Source organism: Pseudophryne corroboree, chromosome 8 (assembly GCF_028390025.1).
Source record: "Pseudophryne corroboree isolate aPseCor3 chromosome 8, aPseCor3.hap2, whole genome shotgun sequence".
Lineage (NCBI taxonomy): Eukaryota > Metazoa > Chordata > Amphibia > Anura > Myobatrachidae > Pseudophryne > Pseudophryne corroboree.
The window spans coordinates 18869302-18895227 of NC_086451.1; the positions used below are offsets into that span (position 1 = coordinate 18869302).

The window sequence follows — 25926 nt, forward strand, 5'->3', positions numbered from 1 at the left end:
CGGGGCAGATACTCACTGTTTTCCGGGAGTGGAGATCCGAGCGCAGGCGTGTCCAGGCGTTTGGAGGGCGGATGTCTGACGTCAATCCCGGGACCTTCATCGCTGGATCCGTCGCCCAGGGTAAGTAAGTCTGACCCTGGTCTTGTTTTGCAGGAAACTTTTTTAGCATAGCAGGGCTGCACAAGCGATCGCAGCCCTGCTATGCAAAAATACACTCCCCCAGAGGCGGCGTCTAGTTGATCGCACGGGCTGCAAAAAGTTGCTACATGCGATCAACTCGGAATGAGGGCCAATATTCTCTCTTGTGCAAGTGACACTTCATTACATTATTAGTTTATTACATTGTGTACGAATAGGGTAATATGACTTCATCATTGACAAATCACTCTCTGCAGCTATATCCCTACGGCTAAGGATGGGCAGAAGTATACACCTAACCTATGTATGTACACTGCAGTGTTTTGACGTATTGTGAGAGCCCTGAGACTCAGCATATGTACACATAAGGCCGCACTTTCATGACCAAAACTTTCCGCGTATGTAAAAATGGTGACACGGAGGATAATTGATGTGTAGTGACCTCTGTATTTACAGGACACCATCACTGCTCTAGACGCTCTGACAGAGGTCGCCATTCTCGATGAAAAGTTGAGCTTGAATATGGAAGTGAAAATCTCTTACAGAAATGCAGGAGACTTCCAAACGTACCGTCTGACTGAGAAAAATCCCTATGTGACACCTGTCGAGGTAATGGTGGGACCAGCGGGAAACAGGTGGTGTTACGTCTGACCAGGGGCTGGCTGCAGGTGCAGCTTACGATAGGGCCTGCGTGCTGTTTGTGCGTGGGCGCTCCCTTCCTCTCGCTGGCGCAGTAAAATCAGGGGTATATTTACCAAAGATCGATTTTAGGTAGAATTTATAATCCACCTAAATTGAACAAAATCGACGGGTTTTCCGACTGCAAAATCTGCATATTTATCAACCGCCAGGTTTCAACTTCATAACCAGCCCTGGATCTCTCAGTCTATTCTGGTCATGGAAAATCGGGTGGAAGAACTATCATGGTGTCCCACCAATTTTCCTTTAACCAGCATCAGGCTGAACCAGTTCGGGGACTTACGCCATACCAGGGAGACACACATCATGGGGTACCCCTGCCATCATGTAAAAGCAGCCCCAAACTGGTCATCCCAGGCCTGGAAATCCTCAGAAAGTTGTGACCCTAAAAATAAATTGGGATTACCCCCTCTCGAAGATTCCCCAGGCCCGAGCTAAAAGTCCAGGGGTATTCCCCTCAGTTCTGGGGGAGGTGGATGCAGGGTGTGAAAATATATATATATATTTTTTTACAGTGGAACTACAAGTCCCAGCAATCCTGTCCCGGCATGCCGGCACTTGGAGAACAACATGACCCGGACATTAAGGGCCTCTGCCGGGCCAGGAAGGCCACATGTGCACATATATAATTACAAATATATGTAAAAAAAAATTCACATATAAAAAACATCGTAACAGTGTAGAGAAGTCACAGAAGAACGTTTTATACATAATATAATGTACCCCCACCGTAATATACGGTTATCAGGATACAGGCCCCACAACTCGGAGATGACGTCATGTATATTACAGTAAAGACGTACCATCGATGAGGAACACGTTGCTTGTGGGATTTGACCCTCATTCATTGGCAATAGTGACAGTTATGCATTCCATTATAGAGCACTTTCCCCATGAGTCATGTGACACAGTGACATCACTACACACACCAAATATAAGTGATGACATCATTATTCGCCATATGTACCAACATATTTTCAAGTCATTGTGAATTATAGTGATGTAGATTTTTATTTGCAGGTTCCACTTCCACTAGATCTCATTATATCTACCAGAAGTTTCAGTGGAATTGTTACGGGACAGGTAGGTATCACAGGGAAGTGGACAGAAATGCCAAGTCTTTCATTCTACAACCTGCACAAACACATTGGAGTATATTTGTCTTGGCTGTAATGAAGGCTGCTACAGAGAGTACTTAAGGCTCTGTACCTCTTTCCATCTGTACTTATACCTGTGCCATTGTAGAGCCCGTAGGTGCACTCAGCAGTGCCACATTAACAACAGGACAACTGGTGTGGCAGAATGTGAACTGGGGGTACTGTGTGGCATCATGTGAACTGGAGGCACTCTGGCATCATGTGAACTGGGGTTACTGTGTGACATCATGTGAATGGGGGCACTGTGTGGCATCATGTGAACTGGGGGCACTGTGTGGCAGAATGTGAACTGGGGGTACTGTGTGGCATCATGTGAACTGGGGGCACTGTGCGGCAGACTGTGAATTGGGGGCACTGTGTGGCATCATGTGAACTGGGGGTACTGTGTGGCAGAATGTGAACTGGGGGTACTGTGTGGCATCATGTGAACTGGGGGCACTGTGCGGCAGAATGTGAATTGGGGGCACTGTGTGGCATCATGTGAACTGGGGGTACTGTGTGGCAGAATGTGAACTGGGGGTACTGTGTTGCATCATGTGAACTGGGGGCACTGTGTGGCATCATGTGAACTGGGGGCACTGTGTGGCAGAATGTGAATTGGGGGCACTGTGTGGCATCATGTGAACTGGGGGTACTGTGTGGCATCATGTGAATGGGGGCACTGTGTGGCATCATGTGAACTGGGGGTACTGTGTGGCATCATGTGAACTGGGGGCACTCTGTGGCATCATGTGAACTGGGGTTACTGTGTGGCATCATGTGAATGGGGGCACTGTGTGGCATCATGTGAACTCGGGGCACTGTGTGGCAGAATGTGAACTGGGGAACTGTGTGGCATCATGTGAACTGGGGGCACTGTGCGGCAGAATGTGAATTGGGGGCACTGTGTGGCATCATGTGAACTGGGGGTACTGTGTGGCAGAATGTGAACTGGGGGTACTGTGTGGCATCATGTGAACTGGGGGCACTGTGCAGCAGAATGTGAATTGGGGCACCGTGTGGCATCATGTGAACTGGGGGTACTGTGTGGCAGAATGTGAACTGGGGGTACTGTGTGGCATCATGTGAACTGGGGGCACTGTGTGGCATCATGTGAATTGGGGGCACTGTGTGGCATAATGTGAACTGTAGAACTGTGGCTTGTTGGACACATTTGTGGTTATCACTTGCTGCGTATGGTAAATTGTGCTCCAGCTTGGTTGGTTGGAGCACCATTTAATAAGTGATAACAAAAATATGACTTGTTCATAAATCTGCCCTTATACTTTTTAATAACATCGCCGGTATATATTTTTGCCACTTTAATTATTAGGGACCCCCACTAGTTAGTTATCCTGGGGCCCCAGAAGTCTTAATCTGACCCTGACACTCAGTTTAAAAGCTACACCATTTAATCCTATGACGCCAACCTAGAGAATTCTGCAGCTGAGCCATTTTCTTGTTGAAGCCAATTGGCACATGCTAATAAAATATAAACCTAGTACCTATGTTTCTAATCTATCTACTGTAGTAGTGGTTATTTTACCTGACACATATCGAGTTGCACTGAACAGCAGACTCTCAATGCAGCAGTTCTGTGTGGATATATTGAGCTTTTAATGCTGTACAATAAGATTCTGCTACCAATAAGATCCATTTCCATTAGTTTAGCCTGAACTAGTCAAACCCCGCTGGTGCTGCCCTATTTCATTTCCACTATGTTAGTAAATGATCCCTACTTCCCCGGAGCTAAGACACAGGTTTTTAAAGACACGTCCTTCTCTTGGCTGCGTAACAAAGACGTCACCCACGCGTTCCATCTACGTATTAATACGATACTATTTACAAACCATTACAGAATAAATCGCACTGAATTTATGTCCTTACAGGTGCAGACGAAATACAACATGATCAGCTCCCAAGACAAGTGCCGATTCGATCTGAAGATTTCCAGGAAAGCCAACCCATGTAAAGTATCCCACGCACATAAATCACGCTGCCCTGTTGTGTGACTTTCCCAGCAAGTGATAAGTGTGTGGTAGCAATAGACACTGGACATCGATGGTTGGCAACCATCGATATCTCCGATTTGATGGAAATGCTTTTTCCATTGGATGCCGAGATTGCGAAGGCTGCGATCATTGTATGTTCCCGATGGCTCATCCTGTTCCGCACACCCAGAGGCAGCTCCAATGGGCATGCATACTAAATAACCATTAATGGTTATACTATCATATGGTTACCGTGTGATGGCTACATGCTGTGTTTGTCACACACATGCTCAGTAGAGATCTCAGCAGCCATCTTGGGATAGGGCATGAAGACTCCCCGGAGAACAGGAAGACTTGGAGCCTGCACGGTAATGCACCTGCCCTTGCTGGCCCCTTAGCAAAATTTGGAGGAGGGGCCGTCAGTACTTCAGCAGTCTCCACCTTGCCCTTCTGTTGTCATATGCTTTATTATTCATTTGTGTTAGGACTATACTTCATGAACCATCAGTATTACATATATATATATATATATATATATATATTTATTTATAGATAGATAGATAGATAGATAGATAGATAGATATACAGTATATACTATATATAGAATAGTTCACAGCAGTGCTTAGCATACAAGGTGTAAATTCTCCAGAGACCATTGTTCCAGGACCCCTGACAGTAGTCACACCCATGGCCTATCACCTGGGCAACCAATTCACCGTCAGGAGCACCGTCTCTTGTGTCTGAAACCATTTTAACAGCAGGCTGACGGGTGTCTGCAATCATGCTTGCTGTTGCTCAGACGTTACTGGATTCCATACCCTGTTGTTCCACATCCATGTCAGGCAATGTTTATGCTGTCCCTGTGACAATATATGCAAAAAAACTTTTATATAGATTAAGAGGACATCATACAAAAGTGAAACAGAGGCATGACAAAAGAGTATCAGATGTGAGCACATATATATATATATATATATATATTGTATATACTGTATTAGAGAGAGAGAGAGGAAGCTGGGTGTGTGGACCAGACCTGCACTGGTGCAGAACCTCAGTATTCCGCGGTGCACATTAGGTGCTCTCTGTAAACAACCTCCCAGGGGAGACATCTGCAATGCATGCATCTACAATGTCCCCACCATCATCCTGCTCTGACTGTCACATTTCTCATTGTCCATGATGTTTAGTTGAAGAAGAACAGTCCATATTTAGTGAAGACACCTCCCAGACGCTGCACCTGGAAGCCTGCGCGAGGTAAGCGGCTGTCGCTGCTCAGTACTCATATATACGGTAGTCTGTGTATTGCAGCCACTTTGTGTTCAGAATCAGCTGCAGATTGAGAAGGGACGATGGATTGTGCAGGGGAACGCTGTACAGCGCACTCCAGCATTACGTAGGCGGTACGCACGTACATGTAACGTTTTATAAGACTTATGACAGATAATAGCTGATGGGTTACTTGGGATCATAGCACATTGTGATTATCCGCCATATTATATATCATATGTGAGCTCATAGCGCTGAGACAGTGGCCTCAGTCCTAATTATGGGGGTAATTCAGAGTTGATCGCAGCAGCAAATTGTTAGCAGTTGGGCAAAACAATGTGTACTGCAGGTGTGGCAGATGTAACACGTGCAGAGAGAGTTAGATTTGGGTGGGTTATATTGTTTTTGTGCAGAGTAAATACTGGCTGCTTTATTTTTACACTGCAATTTAGATTTCAGTTTGAACACACCCCACCAAGATCTAACTCTCTCTGCACATGTTACATCTGCCCCACCTGCAGTGCACATGGGGGGTAATTCCAAGTTGATCGCAGCAGGAATTTTGTTAGCAGTTGGGAAAAACCATGTGCACTGCAGGGGGGACAGATATAACATGTGCAGAGAGAGTAAGATTTGGGTGAGTTATTTTGTTTCTGTGCAGGGTAAATACTGGCTGCTTTATTTTTACACTGCAATTTAGATTTCAGATTGAACACACCACACCCAAATCTCTCTCTCTCTGCACATGTTACATCTGCCCCACCTGCACTGCACATGGTTTTGCCCAACTGCTAACAAATTTGCTGCTGCGATCAACTCGGAATTACCCCCTATGTGTGTATATAAACGGAGTATCTGGCACAGAACGTTACTTGGCGGGATGCTTTGTTCCCTGTTAGAGTGCTTCCGAAAATCTAGCCCAGCCTCCAACCACCCTCCTGCCCCAGAAAATAGGCCCGGTGTAAGCGTCACTAATACCCCTTTCAGACGCCAGCAATAACCTTGGTTATTGCACAGGAACACGCAGCAACCCAGGTTGTGGCGCAGTCTGAGAAAGGCCAGTTGAAATAACGTGGGTTCAGCTACCCGGTATTTCAGCCGGAGTAGTGAGCAGGGTTGACCGTGGACTGTGACTCGGCACCAGTTCACTGAATAGGAAGAGGCGGCGCTTGGAAATCATCTCATCTCCAGGCACCGTCTCGGGACCCGTTGGCGGTGACTTCACCAATCCGGAAATAAGCTTGGCCGGGTCGCACACAGGAAGGACCTGCATACAAATCGCGAATGGCGAGGCTGTATCCAGCCAAAATCAGGACGGTTGGGAGGTATGTATTATGGCAGGGGGAACAAATACAGAGCGTATTCCTGCTATTGGGGCTTGATTCTGATTTGGGATCATTGCAAAACACAGCATTGTATCTGGACAAACCAGGCTGCAATGCAAGGGGGGCAAATACATTTATTGTTCCTGCATGCAGGGTAAATACCGGCTGCTTCTGCATGCAGCCCACAGATCCTGGACAATTTTATTGTTACATTGCAGTTTAGATCTGACCTAGAACATGTCCCTTGAAAATGTTATCCCTTTGCACATTACATCTAACCCCCCTGCTGCGCAGCATGGTGTTACCCAGGTGCACATGTTACATCTGCCCCCATGCAGCACAGCATGGTGTTACCCAGGTGCACATTACATCTAACCCCCCTGCTGCGCAGCATGGTGTTACCCAGGTGCACATGTTACATCTGCCCCCCTGCAGCACAGCATGGTGTTACCCAGGTGCACATGTTACATCTGCCCCCCTGCTGCGCAGCATGGTGTTACCCAGGTGCACATGTTACATCTGCCCCCATGCAGCACAGCATGGTGTTACCCAGGTGCACATGTTACATCTGCCCCCATGCAGCACAGCATGGTGTTACCCAGGTGCACATTACATCTAACCCCCCTGCTGCGCAGCATGGTGTTACCCAGGTGCACATGTTACATCTGCCCCCCTGCAGCACAGCATGGTGTTACCCAGGTGCACATGTTACATCTGCCCCCCTGCTGCGCAGCATGGTGTTACCCAGGTGCACATGTTACATCTGCCCCCATGCAGCACAGCATGGTGTTACCCAGGTGCACATGTTACATCTGCCCCCATGCAGCACAGCATGGTGTTACCCAGGTGCACATGTTACATCTGCCCCCATGCAGCACAGCATGGTGTTACCCAGGTGCACATTACATCTAACCCCCCTGCTGCGCAGCATGGTGTTACCCAGGTGCACATGTTACATCTGCCCCCCTGCTGCGCAGCATGGTGTTACCCAGGTGCACATGTTACATCTGCCCCCATGCAGCACAGCATGGTGTTACCCAGGTGCACATGTTACATCTGCCCCCTGCAGCGCAGCATGGTGTTACCCAGGTGCACATGTTACATCTGCCCCCTGCAGCGCAGCATGGTGTTACCCAGGTGCACATGTTACATCTGCCCCCTGCAGTGCAGCATGTATTACCCAGGTGCACATGTTACATCTGCCCCCTGCAGCGCAGCATGGTGTTACCCAGGTGCACATGTTACATCTGCCCCCCTGCTGCGCAGCATGGTGTTACCCAGGTGCACATGTTACATCTGCCCCCATGCAGCACAGCATGGTGTTACCCAGGTGCACATGTTACATCTGCCCCCATGCAGCACAGCATGGTGTTACCCAGGTGCACATGTTACATCTGCCCCCCTGCTGCGCAGCATGGTGTTACCCAGGTGCACATGTTACATCTGCCCCCATGCAGCACAGCATGGTGTTACCCAGGTGCACATGTTACATCTGCCCCCATGCAGCACAGCATGGTGTTACCCAGGTGCACATTACATCTAACCCCCCTGCTGCGCAGCATGGTGTTACCCAGGTGCACATGTTACATCTGCCCCCATGCAGCACAGCATGGTGTTACCCAGGTGCACATTACATCTAACCCCCCTGCAGCGCAGCATGGTGTTACCCAGATGCACATGTTACATCTGCCCCCCTGCAGCACAGCATGGTGTTACCCAGGTGCACATGTTACATCTGCCCCCCTGCTGCGCAGCATGGTGTTACCCAGGTGCACATGTTACATCTGCCCCCATGCAGCACAGCATGGTGTTACCCAGGTGCACATGTTACATCTGCCCCCCTGCTGCGCAGCATGGTGTTACCCAGGTGCACATGTTACATCTGCCCCCATGCAGCACAGCATGGTGTTACCCAGGTGCACATGTTACATCTGCCCCCCTGCTGCGCAGCATGGTGTTACCCAGGTGCACATGTTACATCTGCCCCCCTGCAGCGCAGCATGGTGTTACCCAGGTGCACATGTTACATTTGCCCCCCTGCTGCGCAGCATGTATTACCCAGGTGCACATGTTACATCTGCCCCCCTGCAGCGCAGCATGGTGTTACCCAGGTGCACATGTTACATCTGCCCCCCTGCAGCACAGCATGGTGTTACCCAGGTGCACATGTTACATCTGCCCCCTGCAGAACAGCATGTATTACCCAGGTGCACATGTTACATCTGCCCCCCTGCTGCGCAGCATGGTGTTACCCAGGTGCACATGTTACATCTGCCCCCCTGCAGCGCAGCATGGTGTTACCCAGGTGCACATGTTACATCTGCCCCCCTGCTGCGCAGCATGGTGATACCCAGGTGCACATGTTACATCTGCCCCCCTGCAGCGCAGCATGGTGTTACCCAGGTGCACATGTTACATCTGCCCCCCTGCAGCGCAGCGTGGTGTTACCCAGGTGCACATGTTACATCTGCCCCCCTGCAGCGCAGCATGGTGTTACCCAGGTGCACATGTTACATCTGCCCCCCTGCTGCGCAGCATGGTGTTACCCAGGTGCACATGTTACATCTGCCCCCCTGCAGCACAGCATGTATTACCCAGGTGCACATGTTACATCTGCCCCCCTGCAGCACATCATGTATTACCCAGGTGCACATGTTACATCTGCCCCCCTGCAGCACAGCATGTATTACCCAGGTGCACATGTTACATCTGCCCCCCTGCAGCACATCATGTATTACCCAGGTGCACGTTACATCTGCCCCCCTGCAGCACAGCATGTATTACCCAGGTGCACGTTACATCTGCCCCCCTGCAGCACAGCATGTATTACCCAGGTGCACATGTTACATCTGCCCCCCTGCTGCGCAGCATGGTGTTACCCAGGTGCACATGTTACATCTGCCCCCCTGCAGCACAGCATGTATTACCCAGGTGCACATGTTACATCTGCCCCCCTGCAGCACATCATGTATTACCCAGGTGCACATGTTACATCTGCCCCCCTGCAGCACAGCATGTATTACCCAGGTGCACATGTTACATCTGCCCCCCTGCAGCACATCATGTATTACCCAGGTGCACGTTACATCTGCCCCCCTGCAGCACAGCATGTATTACCCAGGTGCACGTTACATCTGCCCCCCTGCAGCACAGCATGTATTACCCAGGTGCACATGTTACATCTGCCCCCCTGCTGCGCAGCATGGTGTTACCCAGGTGCACATGTTACATCTGCCCCCCTGCAGCACAGCATGTATTACCCAGGTGCACATGTTACATCTGCCCCCCTGCAGCACATCATGTATTACCCAGGTGCACATGTTACATCTGCCCCCCTGCAGCACAGCATGTATTACCCAGGTGCACATGTTACATCTGCCCCCCTGCAGCACATCATGTATTACCCAGGTGCACGTTACATCTGCCCCCCTGCAGCACAGCATGTATTACCCAGGTGCACGTTACATCTGCCCCCCTGCAGCACAGCATGTATTACCCAGGTGCACATGTTACATCTGCCCCCCTGCTGCGCAGCATGGTGTTACCCAGGTGCACATGTTACATCTGCCCCCCTGCAGCACAGCATGTATTACCCAGGTGCACATGTTACATCTGCCCCCCTGCAGCACATCATGTATTACCCAGGTGCACATGTTACATCTGCCCCCCTGCAGCACAGCATGTATTACCCAGGTGCACATGTTACATCTGCCCCCCTGCAGCACATCATGTATTACCCAGGTGCACGTTACATCTGCCCCCCTGCAGCACAGCATGTATTACCCAGGTGCACGTTACATCTGCCCCCCTGCAGCACAGCATGTATTACCCAGGTGCACATGTTACATCTGCCCCCCTGCTGCGCAGCATGGTGTTACCCAGGTGCACATGTTACATCTGCCCCCCTGCAGCACAGCATGTATTACCCAGGTGCACATGTTACATCTGCCCCCCTGCAGCACATCATGTATTACCCAGGTGCACATGTTACATCTGCCCCCCTGCAGCACAGCATGTATTACCCAGGTGCACATGTTACATCTGCCCCCCTGCAGCACATCATGTATTACCCAGGTGCACGTTACATCTGCCCCCCTGCAGCACAGCATGTATTACCCAGGTGCACGTTACATCTGCCCCCCTGCAGCACAGCATGTATTACCCAGGTGCACATGTTACATCTGCCCCCCTGCTGCGCAGCATGGTGTTACCCAGGTGCACATGTTACATCTGCCCCCCTGCAGCACAGCATGTATTACCCAGGTGCACATGTTACATCTGCCCCCCTGCAGCACATCATGTATTACCCAGGTGCACATGTTACATCTGCCCCCCTGCAGCACAGCATGTATTACCCAGGTGCACATGTTACATCTGCCCCCCTGCAGCACATCATGTATTACCCAGGTGCACGTTACATCTGCCCCCCTGCAGCACAGCATGTATTACCCAGGTGCACGTTACATCTGCCCCCCTGCAGCACAGCATGTATTACCCAGGTGCACATGTTACATCTGCCCCCCTGCTGCGCAGCATGGTGTTACCCAGGTGCACATGTTACATCTGCCCCCCTGCAGCACAGCATGTATTACCCAGGTGCACATGTTACATCTGCCCCCCTGCAGCACATCATGTATTACCCAGGTGCACATGTTACATCTGCCCCCCTGCAGCACAGCATGTATTACCCAGGTGCACATGTTACATCTGCCCCCCTGCAGCACATCATGTATTACCCAGGTGCACGTTACATCTGCCCCCCTGCAGCACAGCATGTATTACCCAGGTGCACGTTACATCTGCCCCCCTGCAGCACAGCATGTATTACCCAGGTGCACATGTTACATCTGCCCCCCTGCTGCGCAGCATGGTGTTACCCAGGTGCACATGTTACATCTGCCCCCCTGCAGCACAGCATGTATTACCCAGGTGCACATGTTACATCTGCCCCCCTGCAGCACATCATGTATAACCCAGGTGCACATGTTACATCTGCCCCCCTGCAGCACAGCATGTATTACCCAGGTGCACATGTTACATCTGCCCCCCTGCAGCACATCATGTATTACCCAGGTGCACGTTACATCTGCCCCCCTGCAGCACAGCATGTATTACCCAGGTGCACGTTACATCTGCCCCCCTGCAGCACAGCATGTATTACCCAGGTGCACATGTTACATCTGCCCCCCTGCTGCGCAGCATGGTGTTACCCAGGTGCACATGTTACATCTGCCCCCCTGCAGCACAGCATGTATTACCCAGGTGCACATGTTACATCTGCCCCCCTGCAGCACATCATGTATTACCCAGGTGCACATGTTACATCTGCCCCCCTGCAGCACAGCATGTATTACCCAGGTGCACATGTTACATCTGCCCCCCTGCAGCACATCATGTATTACCCAGGTGCACGTTACATCTGCCCCCCTGCAGCACAGCATGTATTACCCAGGTGCACGTTACATCTGCCCCCCTGCAGCACAGCATGTATTACCCAGGTGCACATGTTACATCTGCCCCCCTGCTGCGCAGCATGGTGTTACCCAGGTGCACATGTTACATCTGCCCCCCTGCAGCACAGCATGTATTACCCAGGTGCACATGTTACATCTGCCCCCCTGCAGCACATCATGTATTACCCAGGTGCACATGTTACATCTGCCCCCCTGCAGCACAGCATGTATTACCCAGGTGCACATGTTACATCTGCCCCCCTGCAGCACATCATGTATTACCCAGGTGCACGTTACATCTGCCCCCCTGCAGCACAGCATGTATTACCCAGGTGCACGTTACATCTGCCCCCCTGCAGCACAGCATGTATTACCCAGGTGCACATGTTACATCTGCCCCCCTGCTGCGCAGCATGGTGTTACCCAGGTGCACATGTTACATCTGCCCCCCTGCAGCACAGCATGTATTACCCAGGTGCACATGTTACATCTGCCCCCCTGCAGCACATCATGTATTACCCAGGTGCACATGTTACATCTGCCCCCCTGCAGCACAGCATGTATTACCCAGGTGCACATGTTACATCTGCCCCCCTGCAGCACATCATGTATTACCCAGGTGCACGTTACATCTGCCCCCCTGCAGCACAGCATGTATTACCCAGGTGCACATGTTACATCTGCCCCCCTGCTGCGCAGCATGGTGTTACCCAGGTGCACATGTTACATCTGCCCCCCTGCAGCACAGCATGTATTACCCAGGTGCACGTTACATCTGCCCCCCTGCAGCACAGCATGTATTACCCAGGTGCACATGTTACATCTGCCCCCCTGCTGCGCAGCATGGTGTTACCCAGGTGCACATGTTACATCTGCCCCCCTGCAGCACAGCATGTATTACCCAGGTGCACATGTTACATCTGCCCCCCTGCAGCACATCATGTATTACCCAGGTGCACATGTTACATCTGCCCCCCTGCAGCACATCATGTATTACCCAGGTGCACGTTACATCTGCCCCCCTGCAGCACAGCATGTATTACCCAGGTGCACATGTTACATCTGCCCCCCTGCTGCGCAGCATGGTGTTACCCAGGTGCACATGTTACATCTGCCCCCCTGCAGCACAGCATGTATTACCCAGGTGCACATGTTACATCTGCCCCCCTGCAGCACATCATGTATTACCCAGGTGCACATGTTACATCTGCCCCCCTGCAGCACAGCATGTATTACCCAGGTGCACATGTTACATCTGCCCCCCTGCAGTGCAGCATGTATTACCCAGGTGCACATGTTACATTTGTCCCCCTGCAGTGCAGCATGGTGTTACCCAGGTGCACATGTTACATCTGCCCCCCTGCAGTGCAGCATGGTGTTACCCAGGTGCACATATTACATCTGCCCCCCTGCAGCGCAGCATGTATTACCCAGGTGCACATGTTACATTTGTCCCCCTGCAGTGCAGCATGATGTTACCCAGGTGCACATGTTACATCTGCCCCCCTGCAGCGCAGCCTGTATTACCCAGGTGCACATGTTACATTTGTCCCCCTGCAGCGCAGCATGTATTACCCAGGTGCACATGTTACATTTGTCCCCCTGCAGTGCAGCATGATATTACCCAGGTGCACATGTTACATCTGCCCCCCTGCAGTGCAGCATGATGTTACCCAGGTGCACATGTTACATATGCCCCCTGCAGCACAGCATGGTGTTACCCAGGTGCACATATTACATCTGCCCCCCCAGGTGCTTGCTCTTTCTGTTTTGCTCCCAACCCAGAATTAGCCCCATAGTGTTACCAGCCCTGGTTGGTAAAGCCTGGTGCTGATTGGTGAAATGCTGAGTGCGTCAGTGATGTCACCACCTTGTGATTGGCTGCATTCACAGGAATGATTACCCCACCCGTAGTAATCTTTATCTGACACTCTGCGGAATATCACAGTGGTGTGAGAGTTAAACAGACCTCATACGTGTTTTGTGCATTTCCCGGGGGAATACAAATACATTTCTCACCAGAGAAGAAGAGCTGATTACGTCAAATCACGATAATACATTCAGAAAAGTTCTGGCCGCACTGCAGAATCTGGAACTGATTTGTTTTATATTTACACAAGCACTTCCAGTAAATCTTCTTTCAGCAGAATTGTCCCAGAAGGGATTTTCTGAGTGGAAAAAAACAAAAATGCTCCTCCTGAAAGATGCTTTGCACCTAAACGGCGACTTGGGAAAGCCAGCTCTCTGATACTTCTGGAAGTGGGATGTGCTGTCCTGTGTATTATGGGGATATAGATGTGTCCTTTCTTACTATTGCATCATTCGCGCCTGATAGCCCTCTCGGTGCGCCAGGTCCCGCCTGGTTTTATACGGGTGCTAATTAATTACGGATTCATTGCAAGCTGCAAATCCGTCCTCAGCTTTACGGCCATGGGCAGGGAAAGGGTTAAACGGAAGCCGGTCAGTGATTCTATCCTGGAGCCACCTCTGCCAAGTTGGATTATAAACTGAAAATGTTTCTGGGGAACGTTCCAAAGGAAAACCGTTATTTCAGTTCCTGACTAATCTCCCCTTTATCCAAACTCGACGCATAAAGATAGATGTGAGATTTACCAGTCAGCGTCGAACACTAATATCAAATGATATAGGTTTTGCGGCCAAGCGCACCTCTGGGATATATATATCAGTCAAAATATAAGATAATGGAATGATTTTCTCAAACCATAAAGTTCATCGTTCAGTCCAGGATGTTACCAATGGCTTTCCTTCTCTTTCCAATCTGTTTCAATGGGAAATTGATGTACACTCATCCACATATAAAAAAACAAAAAGGAAATATATATAGTGTGATACAGTTTATAAACACTATTTATTTCTTCCGTGATAACAATTAAAAAGGTTGCATGAAATCCACCAATAACGTGCCAATGTGCATACCGGATAGTGTGGGGTGTTCAAAAATGCCCACCCAAAACGGTGATGGTAAGTAAACAGATCCTTCCCGGGTTCAGGATACTGCAGCAATTCTGGAATGAGGGGTTTCAATCCTTCCCACTGCGTCACAGGTAAGTCAATCTGGCTACCAACGCGTTTCAGCTCACTCAGGAGCATTTATCAAAGAGAGAAGGAAAGCCATTGGTAACATCCTGGACTGAACGATGAACTTTATGGTTTGAGAAAATCATTCCATTATCTTATATTTTGACTGATATATATATCTCAGAGGTGCGCTTGGCCGCAAAACCTATATTCTTTGTATTTACTTCCGAGGGTGAGGTGACCACCTTAGCAGCCGTTGCAGCACTATTGTTTGAAGCGCTTTATTCTTTTCATTGTTTGGTACTAATATCAAATGAATTTGTCTATTGCTGGCCTCACAAAGCGCATCCTTCTCTGTGAGAAGCGAGCAGACTTATGGGGGGCTGCCAAAACCTGAATTTATAGTGAAACCCCCCCATAACGTTGCAGCTTAGAACGTTGATAGGCACCACCATACAAGCTGCTTGTCTGATGCCCATTCTTAGAGGAGGTTCAAGGCACGAGACTGTCAGTAATTCACCACTTGTAAGTGCTCGATTTGCAGAGTTGTATGCAAATGCTGTCGTGCTGTGAATTTGTACGCAGCAGCTGTGCACAAATATGCAAATGCCGCAGCTGTAGGGATTTATATTGAGATGTCTACCAGTGCTTTGCAAATCAATGCAGCTACATAAATGAACGCGGTGTTGGTCGCAGATCAGTGAATTATCGAAGCAACTCTATAGTTGCGCAGAGTAGTGGCGGGTACTGAGACGCCAGTGCGGTAGTGTAGAGCAGGGCCAGCCATTGCGCCTGGAGCAAATGTATGCTACAGCCTCCACCCCCCCACCCCACATACACTGATAGTAGTGTATGTCATAGAACATGTACATGTCCCACATGTAATATAAATGTATAGCTCCAGCTTTCAATCCAATAAATTTTTTATTTCTGAAAGTTTTATTTATTCATCTTGCACAAAGACATCGATAGTCAGCACCATATCCTTCCATTATAGGTACAGGGCCCAAGAAAATGAATTGCCCAGTTCCGGCCAGGCTGTCATGGAGATCACACTTGTTACGGGAATGGAAGCCGATGACAAGCAATTAAATAAGGTCACCTTGTAAATATATGTAAATAATTAGGGGTTTTCAAGGGTTTCCCCATTGTTCCTTTATTACTCAATCTTCTCTATTTGCAGCTTGTGGCGAGAGTTGATCAGTACATCACGGATTACCGCATAGAAGACGGAAAAGTCCTACTCTATTTTAACTGGGTATGGCTGCCTTCCAGGGTGACGTACGTTTCACCCACAGGCCATTTCCCATAACGACGTTCCTTGTCTTGTGTTATCATAGATCCCAGCTGACGAGTATGTCTGCGCTACCATACTGGTGAGAAAAATGTTCAAAGTCGCCATGATGAGCCCAGGAGTATTCAAAGTGTATGAGTTCCACTCACCAGGTAGGGCAGATCAGATTGGGGGTACATGGGGTGGCTACTCGGTTATGGATAGCTTCTGCCTTTCCCATGATTGCACCGGCTGTCTGTGCTGATATAGGTCAGTAGAGGCAGGTGGTAGGTAGTCGCTTTCAGCAGCAGCTGGTGGGACGTTTCCTGCCGTACAATAATCCGTAGCTAATTCCGAGGTGTCACAACCTCCTCTCTCTCTCTCCTCAGACGAGCAGTGCACAGAATTCTACAATCCCTTCTCAGACTACAACTTGGTGCGCATATGTACTGGAGACGCTTGCAGGTGCATTGCAGGTACTTTACCATGAAGACAAATTATATGGTGTATAATAGACATGTATATAACTGTGGCATCACAGATGTGTGGCGGCTGTATAATAGGTCAGTAATAGTTACAGGGCACAATCTTGCTCAGCACCAGACCTATGGGACCATTATAAGGCATTTATAGCATGACCGTACCACCACTCATGCCACCCAGGGATGATGCCATCCTTTGAGCTTTTCCTTGGCACAAATGCAGCTATTTTATTCATGTGGGTCACCGTATATTATTATAATATAGCGCACAGAGGACCTAATTGATGTTTGTAAGCAAAGCAAAAAAGCAAGCAACTGGGCAACACCATGCTGCACTGCAGGTGGGGCAGATGTAACATGTGCAGAGAGAGAGAGAGATTTGGGTGGGTTGTGTCCAAACAAATCCAAATTGCAGTGTAAAAATAAAGCTGGCTAACAGTTGTGGGCTGCATGCAGAAGCAGACAGTATTTACCCTGCACAGAAACTGTATAAGTGTATTTGTTCCCCTTGCATGGCAACATGGTTTGTTCCAGATGAAAAGTTATGTGTTTTTTTGTACTTAAGGCATGATAATGAGTCCCAGCCCGACGTACGTTTCGGTGTGTATAACACACCTTTCTTGGGTCTGCCAAGTAACGTGTGATATGAATACTGACGTCCTATCCCCATCGGTGACATGTTACATGTCTGATACCGTGTATCCTGTACGTGTAACAGCTGTAGTGATGAGTGATATGTGTGATATGAATCCCACGGCCCTTCCACTGTCAGTATGAGGAAGCAGATCACAATGTGTCAGAAGCAGATACTGTATAATGATTCCTGTCTCCCCTACATACAGGTGAATGCCCCAAACTGAAGAGTAAACTGAATCAGGAGACAACAACACAGGAGAGAAAGCGTTTTGTGTGCAAGAGCGACATTGTATACGGTGAGAAAACCTGATCTGTAACATACGTCTTTATATAACACTATTTAATATTATCAGCACGGTGCACAAAGAGGGATTAATGGGGTTATTCCGAGTTGATCTCTAGCTGCAGTTGTTCGCAGCGCAGCGTTCAGGTGAAAAAAATTGGCATTTCTGCGCATGCGTGACGTACGGGTACAAAGGCATTTGTTGTTTTGCACAGGTTCTAGCGAAGTATTCAGTCGCACTGACGGCTGCCAGAAGATTGACAGTAAGGGGGCGTTTCTGGGTATCAACTGACCGTTTTCAGAGCGTGTCTGAAAAACCGCAGGCGTAGTTGGGCGTTCGCTCGGCGGGTGTATGACGTCAAATCCGGACACGAATAGGCTGAAGTGATCGCAAGCGCTGAGTAGGTTCAGAGCTACTCAGAAACTGCACAAACTGTTTTTGCAGAGCTCGGCTGCACAAGCGTTCGCACTTCTGCTAAGCTAAAATACACTCCCCAGTGGGCGGCGGCATAGCGTTTACACGGCTGCTGAAACTAGCCAGCGAGCGATCAACTCGGAATGATCCCCTAAATCCTTATAATGGAGCCGAAGACTGAATTATAGAGAATTGTACTTAGTGAGAGTTGCAGGAGGGCTTTTGTCTGCATTGCACCTATTCCTCAGCGCTGTGACATTCCTGGCCCTCTTATATTTTTTAAACCCAGTATAATGCTCTTTTGACTGTGGTCTGACTGTATAACTGTAGCTCCTGGCCACTATATCTTAGGGCTGGAGGTTTATGTAGCTTTTATGTCATCAGTTACTTACACTTGGCACAAAAATGGGGATCTGCGAATGTAGCCGTTACCTTGTCGTTTTCCCTTACAGCTTACAAAGCGCATATCGTGAAGATGGAAGAAGATGGCGATTTCGTGAAATACACAGCAAAACTTCTTTTACTCTTTAATAAAGGTACGAGCCATAAACGGACAAGGGAACAAAGCTGAGACACCATAAACAATAAACAAGAGATTGGTGCGTAGACGTATGACTGAGCTTAGAGGAGGTTCGAGGCACGAGGCTGTCAGTAAAGCTTTTACTGCAGCCAGACCTCTGAAAATGCCGTTTTTTGGAGGTTTGGTAACTTTTTTTTTTTTTTTATCATCAATAGTTTTTATTGAGAAAAATCAATTTTATGGGGTACAAAATGAAAAAAAAAGGGTTGGTGGTGCGTACAACACAACACATTAACAAGATCTAGAGGGGGGGAAGGAGGGGGGAGACAAGGGAGGGAGGGGGGAGCATCCAGTAACACACTGGTACAGGCACTTTGAGGTCATATATGGTGAACAAAAGAGAAACGAGAGGGATGAAAAGAAGAAAGAAATAGGTTGGGCAGAGTAGGAGAAAGGGCCGCTTCAAATGGCGTGCAGGCAGAAACTGTTAAATATGAAAAACGAACGTAGGTGCAAAGGCTGCGAGGAAAATCAGACATAACATTTTCAAGGGGCATATCACGTGGAACAATATAATCCAAGGGGTAAGTAAGTGTTGAGGGATAAGAGGAGACAGAAGACATAAATATAAATAAAACTCTACAACCACTAAGGGTAAGAGAAGAAAACCATACTGTACTGAAAACAGGGAAGATACACCGGGGAACGACCCACCCATTCATCGCTCACTAGCGGGGGGTTCAATTAAACTTAAGCGAGCTGAAACGTTATTAGATGGGCTATGAAAATATTGGGAACCTGGGCCAGTAGTGACAAACATATGCCATGAGGACCAGCGGGTCGTGGGGGAGGTAGCGGTGTTGGAAATGGGGACATATTCAGTTTCCATGAGGTAGTGGTGATGCGTTTTGTGGATAACGTTTAACAGAGCAGGAGCAGCAGATTGCTTCCAAAGCTGAGCAAGAGTGGCGCGGGCGGCTATCAATATATGTCCTAAGACATATCTGCTAGAGGGGGGGACGAGGGGGTGGGGAGATATGAAGTAACGCTACAGTCGGGTCAGGGGTAATTCGCATGTGGAGTACTGTATTGATCAAATCAAACACCTCGGACCAGTATTGTATAATTACCGGGCAGGACCAAAATATGTGGTAAATGTGTCCTATTGATCCACAGAGTCTCCAGCATTTATTACTGCAGGTAGGCCAAAATCTGTGTAGGCGATCGGGGGTCAGATACATTCTGTGGACTAGTTTAACATGCATTTCAGTGTGGTTCAGGCATTGGGACATGGAGTGGGAGGACAGAAAAAATGTTCGCCATTCCTGAGGTGACAACGTTCTACCCAAATCCAATTCCCATTTTAACTGAGCACTAGATTTGGAAGGGGAGGAGGGGGTGATCAGTAGATTATACCAGAAGGAGATATCACCCCTGGTTTTGCTCAGAGATAGCCGAGAGATAAGGACTTGTGAGGTGGAGTTTAGGGTTAGTAAATTGGGAGGGATTGATTTTCACCAGTGCGCGACCTGAAAGTAGTGGAAGAGTTCTGAAGCAGGAAGGGAGAACTTCCGTTGGAGAGCCGGGAAGGACAACAGGAAGAGTCCATCCAATATATCCCCCAAACACAATATGCCCAGCTGTCTCCATTTGGAGAGATTTAGATAGGGAATTATCACTGAGATAGTGGTAATGGAGATCTGGACGATATAGCAAGCGGGTGCCAACAGGGCGGCAGATAGCTTGTCCCAGGATTTAAGCGAGGCTTGCGTGGAAGGAAGAAGATGCGGAAGGGCAGGTCGGAGCGTCTTGGGAATGCGAAAAAGATCCGCAAGGGGGACCGAGCGGGCTCGAGTTTGTTCCAGTCCCACCCAAGATACCTGTGAGTCAGTGGTAAAATAATATTTAAGGGGAGCTAACAGAGAAGCCTCCTGGTATAGAGAGATGCTGGGTGAATAGAGGCCTCCTGAAGCTCTCGGCAATATCATTTTGGAGTGGGCCAGTAAAGGTGGTTTAGAGGACCATACATATTTAGTCAGTATTGTAGAACAAGTCTGGAGAGCCTTTTTTGGGAAAGTATAGGGGATCGTGCGGAATAGGTACATCAGTTTGGGCAGGAGGGACATTTTGAATGCAGCCAAACGTCTTAGCCAGGAGACTTCGTATGCCGCCCAGGATTTCGATAGAGCCTCTAATGTGACTAATAGGGGGGAGAGATTATAGGTGAAAACATCGGGAGTATGAATGGGGATTTGAACACCTAGATATTTTATCAAAATATTCTGCCAGTTATAGGGGAAGGAGGATTGGAGGGTCGAAAGGGCATGGGAAAGGTTAATGGGTAGGGCCTCAGTCTTTGTGATGTTAAGTTTATAATAAGAAGCTAAGCTAAACGAATCCAAAATAGAGGTCAAAATAGGAAGAGTAGTGGAGGAGTCAGAGATAAAGAGAAGAACGTCGTCCGCAAACAGGCTTAATTTATGGCGGGAGGAGCCAAGGTGTAGAGCCGGAAAGTGGGGATTGTCACGAATAGTAATAGCCAGGGGTTCAATCGACAGAACAAATATCAGGGGGGAGAGGGGGCAACCCTGTCTGGTGCCATTTGTGATAGGGAAGGAGTCGGATAGGAAACCATTGCTGAGCACCCGGGCAGAAGGGGAGCTATATAGTGCTAAAATAGAGGATAGGATACGGTCCCTGAAGCCAAATCGGAGAAGGACTTCACGCATATAGGACCAGTTTAGTCTATCGAAGGCCTTCTCTGCGTCCAAGGATAGCAAGAGAAGGCCCTGATCTGTAGAGAGAGAATCAATTAAGTTAAAAACTCTGCGCGTATTGTCCGACGCCTGTCGGCCCGGGACGAAACCAGTCTGGTCCGGGTGCACCAGCAATGGGAGGAAACGATTCACTTGTGCCGCAATCAAATTGGCGTAAAGTTTGATGTCAGTGTTAAGCAAGGCAATGGGACGATAGTTGTGTACATAAGCAGGGTCTTTGCCGGGTTTGGGTATAGTAACTATTCGCGCTTCTAGGAGTTCTGTCGGTAAAATTCCATGGTCAGAGAAATTGTTAAAGAGGGCAGTCAGGTGGGGAGAAAGAACATCAAGGAACGAGGCATAAAAATCAGAAACAGACCCGTCCGGGCCAGGAGCCTTGTTGCGGGGAAAGGACTTAACAGCTACGGAAATCTCGGCAGAGGTCCATGGGGCATTAAGAGCGGACAGTTGCTCGTGGCTAAGTGTGGGGAAAGAGAGATAGAGAGAGGAGTGGGCTGAGGGGTGGAGGGGTCAGTCAGTAAATTGTAGAGTTTAGTGTAGTATTGTGCAAAGTGATTCGTGATATCTCTGGGGTGAGGTTTGGTAACTTTTTGCGTATGCACCAACGATGCATTCTAGAGCTTGGACCCGATGGATGGCGTTACCCAAAAGAAGCCTCTGCTTTGAGATGGATCCAATCAGATCCCTCCCAGCAGCCCCCGCGATCTAAAACCCATTGTAAATGCGATGCATCCCCACAATCGTGTTCAGTATGGTTTACCGACGGACACAATACCGGCGGTCATAATCCCGGCAGCCATTGGCCTGCAGTCAAAATACCAACACGATCAACATACCAACATTCATTATGCCGACATGTTCAAAATGCTGACAGTCAGAATACCGACATCTGAAATGCTGACATGTCAAAATGTCGACATGAGTTTCCCTGTGTTTTTCCCCAATGTCGACATATGACGACATGGACACTGTATAAGTGTACCGCGTCCCCCCGCAGGGCTCACTGCGATCGCCATGCTTCGGGCACAGTATTTCCCCTCCAGGTCCACTGGGATGGTAAAGTATGAACAAGTTAGTTTTTTTTCAAAAACACCTTAAAAACGCATGTTGGCATTCTATGTCGGCATTTCAAATGTTGGCATTCTGACTATGTCGGCATTTAATGAATGTCGGTATTTTAACCGTGTCAGTATTTTGACCGTCGGTGAATGGCTGGTGGGATTATGATCGTCGGTATTGTGTCCGTCGGTAAATCAACTACTACCCTCCCGAGTCATCACATGCATATCAGCTTATACTAATGCTGTATGCAAGAATATTTTAGCAAAGGATTCCATGTGTAGAGACTTCCGGGTTTAGGACCTGGGAATCCGTCTACGCATATGTTGAGTGACGCATGCGCCGCTGGAGGTCCCTCGTCATCTCTTCCATTTTGTCATATCATTATATATGGCAAAATTAATTCTATAATTTTGCACTTGGGAGCACCCAGCAAGGCAATCCCAGATCCAGTCACCCCCCCCCCCCCCTTTCCCATAGGAAGAGGCAGCACTGTGCACATAGTCAGAGGATGTCTGCCAACGTCCAAGGAAACTTGCTCTGCGTCCCTACATTTATTCATTTATTAACAGTGTTTTATTTAGCGCAGCAAATTCCATTGCGCTTTACAACTGGACATGTGTCTGACTGACGATCTGCGCTTATTTCCCTCCCAGGTAAGTCCTACCTGAGAGCCAACAAGCAGATCCGCTTCATTAAGAAGAAGATGTGCACCGATTTTATTATAGACGCGGGAGAAGAATACCTGTTTATGGGGCAGGAAGGCACCCTGATCCGGGACAACCCAGAAATCCAGTAAGTGACGCCAATATTGGCTATTCCGTGTTCTACTGCGGTTGTCTTCTGACGTTTCAGATATTTTATCTTTCTTCAGAGACCAAATATAGAATATAAAAGCTTAGCTTACAAATCACCTCTGAAGTGTCTCACACACACACAGCAGCAAGCTCCTGGGTCGGCACGCCGTCATGGTGCCATCAGACGGCGCCTGATGGTCCACACCAACTGCCGCTCCAAACGCTGCCAGACATCGCCGTCTGGGACTCCCTGGCGGTTGGTGTGGTTCCTCTATTTGAATGTTGGACTGCGCTGCAGCCACACAAATCAGGTGCCGCCTTTGGTTGTACCAGCGTCACCGACATTTGTGATATCACTAACAAAGCAAAAGATCGCTGCATTGAAAGATCGTTCAGTATGTTCAATCCGGGTGACAGCTGATCCAGGACAGACGGCTTTCCTTCATCTCTAGAGACGTTCAGTAGTTTGTGTCGCTGACTTTTCGGTTCTTAGACGCCTCACGCGAGCCACGCCCCTTATTGCGCTCGCTGCAAAAGGCGTGTAGCTGCGGCTGTGCTAAAAGTATTATTGTGCAAATGTTTTATTGCTGTGCATTCTGCATTTTCATATTTTATAATGTAAAAATAAAATAAAAACACATATATAATAATATCTATCTATCTATCTATCTATCTATCTATCTATCTATCTATCTATCTATCTATCTATGACTGTCGGTATTTACAGCCTATATTCCCATTTACAGGTATGAATATCCGCTGGACGCCAGTACGTGGGTGGAATGGTGGCCGACGTCGCAAATCTGCAGCAATACAAATTGTGCCCAATTTGCGAGTGAACTGGAAGATTTCTTAGGGGACTTAGCAATTGAAGGATGTCAGTGATTTACTGAGCCACTGATTTGTGTCGTTTTATCTTTCCAGATGAATAATTTACAGTATTATCTATTACAAATCCCCCCTCAACGTTATAATAAATACTATGCGACATGTAAAGGAAATGACAGAAAGATAATAATGAAGAATGCTGAATATGTTTATACATTTGTCGTCTTGTTCTTTGTAGTTCTGTAACATAACCTTTATGAAATGTTGTGAGAGAAAACAAATGAATATTACACAGACAACTTGTCGCAGAAATACAGGAGATGGGAAGCTGTGACCACGCTTACCTCGTACAGAGACATCTGACCACGCTTACCTCGTACAGAGACATCTGACCACGCTTACCTCGTACAGAGACATCTGACCACGCTTACCTCGTACAGAGACATCTGACCACGCTTACCTCGTACAGAGACATCTGACCACGCTTACCTCGTACAGCGACATCTGACCACGCTTACCTCATACAACGACATCCGACCATCGTTACCTCATACAGCGACATCTGACCACGGTTACCACGTACAGCGACATCTGACCATGGTTACCTCATACAGCGACATCTGACCACGGTTACCTCGTACAGAGACATCTGACCACGCTTACCTCGTACAGAGACATCTGACCACGCTTACCTCGTACAGAGACATCTGACCACGCTTACCTCGTACATCGACATCTGACCACGCTTACCTCATACAACGACATCCGACCATCATTACCTCATACAGCGACATCTGACCACGGTTACCACGTACAGCGACATCTGACCATGGTTACCTCATACAGCGACATCTGACCACGGTTACCACGTACAGCGACATCTGACCATGGTTACCTCATACAGCGACATCTGACCACGGTTACCTCGTACAGAGACATCTGACCACGCTTACCTCGTACAGAGACATCTGACCACGCTTACCTCGTACAGAGACATCTGACCACGCTTACCTCGTACAGCGACATCTGACCACGCTTACCTCATACAACGACATCCGACCATCGTTACCTCATACAGCGACATCTGACCACGGTTACCTCATACAGCGACATCTGACCACGGTTACCACGTACAGCGACATCCAACCATCGTTACCTCATACAGCGACATCTGACCATGGTTACCTCATACAGCGACATCCGACCATCGTTACCTCATACAACGACATCCAACCATCGTTACCTCATACAGCGACATCTGACCACGGTTACCACGTACAGCGACATCTGACCACGGTTACCACGTACAGCGACATCTGACCATGGTTACCACGTACAGCGACATCTGACCACGGTTACCACGTACAGAGACATCTGACCACGGTTACCTCGTACAGCGACATCTGACCACGGTTACCACGTACATTTGACCCTGGTTACCACGTACAGCTGACCATGGCTACCTCATACAGTAACATCTGACCATGGTTACCACGAACAGAGACATCTGACCATGGTTACCTCATACAGCGACATCCGACCATCGTTACCTCATACAACGTCATCCGACCATCGTTACCTCATACAACGACATCCGACCATCGTTACCTCGTACAGCGACATCTGACCACGGTTACCACGTACAGCGACATCTGACCACGGTTACCATGTACAGCGACATCTGACCACGGTTACCACGTACAGTGACATCTGACCACGGTAACCACGTACAGAGACATATGACCATGGTTACCACGTACAGAGACATATGACCATGGTTACCACGTACAGCGACATCTGACCACGGTT

The 25926-nt window shown here is 48.6% G+C and overlaps 1 protein-coding gene across 1 annotated transcript in view; it reads left to right on the plus strand.

The window, feature by feature from the left end:
* The window catches only part of C5 (complement C5), a 105224-nt gene extending 80895 nt beyond the window's left edge, over window positions 1-24329 (plus strand). Inside the window, exons 30-41 of the mRNA XM_063935985.1 lie at window positions 595-747; window positions 1858-1920; window positions 3863-3941; window positions 5152-5218; window positions 16045-16144; window positions 16231-16305; window positions 16388-16493; window positions 16710-16796; window positions 17645-17734; window positions 18589-18672; window positions 23149-23287; window positions 24036-24329. Coding sequence (XP_063792055.1) covers window positions 595-747; window positions 1858-1920; window positions 3863-3941; window positions 5152-5218; window positions 16045-16144; window positions 16231-16305; window positions 16388-16493; window positions 16710-16796; window positions 17645-17734; window positions 18589-18672; window positions 23149-23287; window positions 24036-24174 — 1182 coding nt within the window. The 3' untranslated portion in view covers window positions 24175-24329. The remainder of the gene's footprint in view (window positions 1-594; window positions 748-1857; window positions 1921-3862; window positions 3942-5151; window positions 5219-16044; window positions 16145-16230; window positions 16306-16387; window positions 16494-16709; window positions 16797-17644; window positions 17735-18588; window positions 18673-23148; window positions 23288-24035) is intronic.
* Window positions 24330-25926: the final 1597 nt, after the last annotated feature.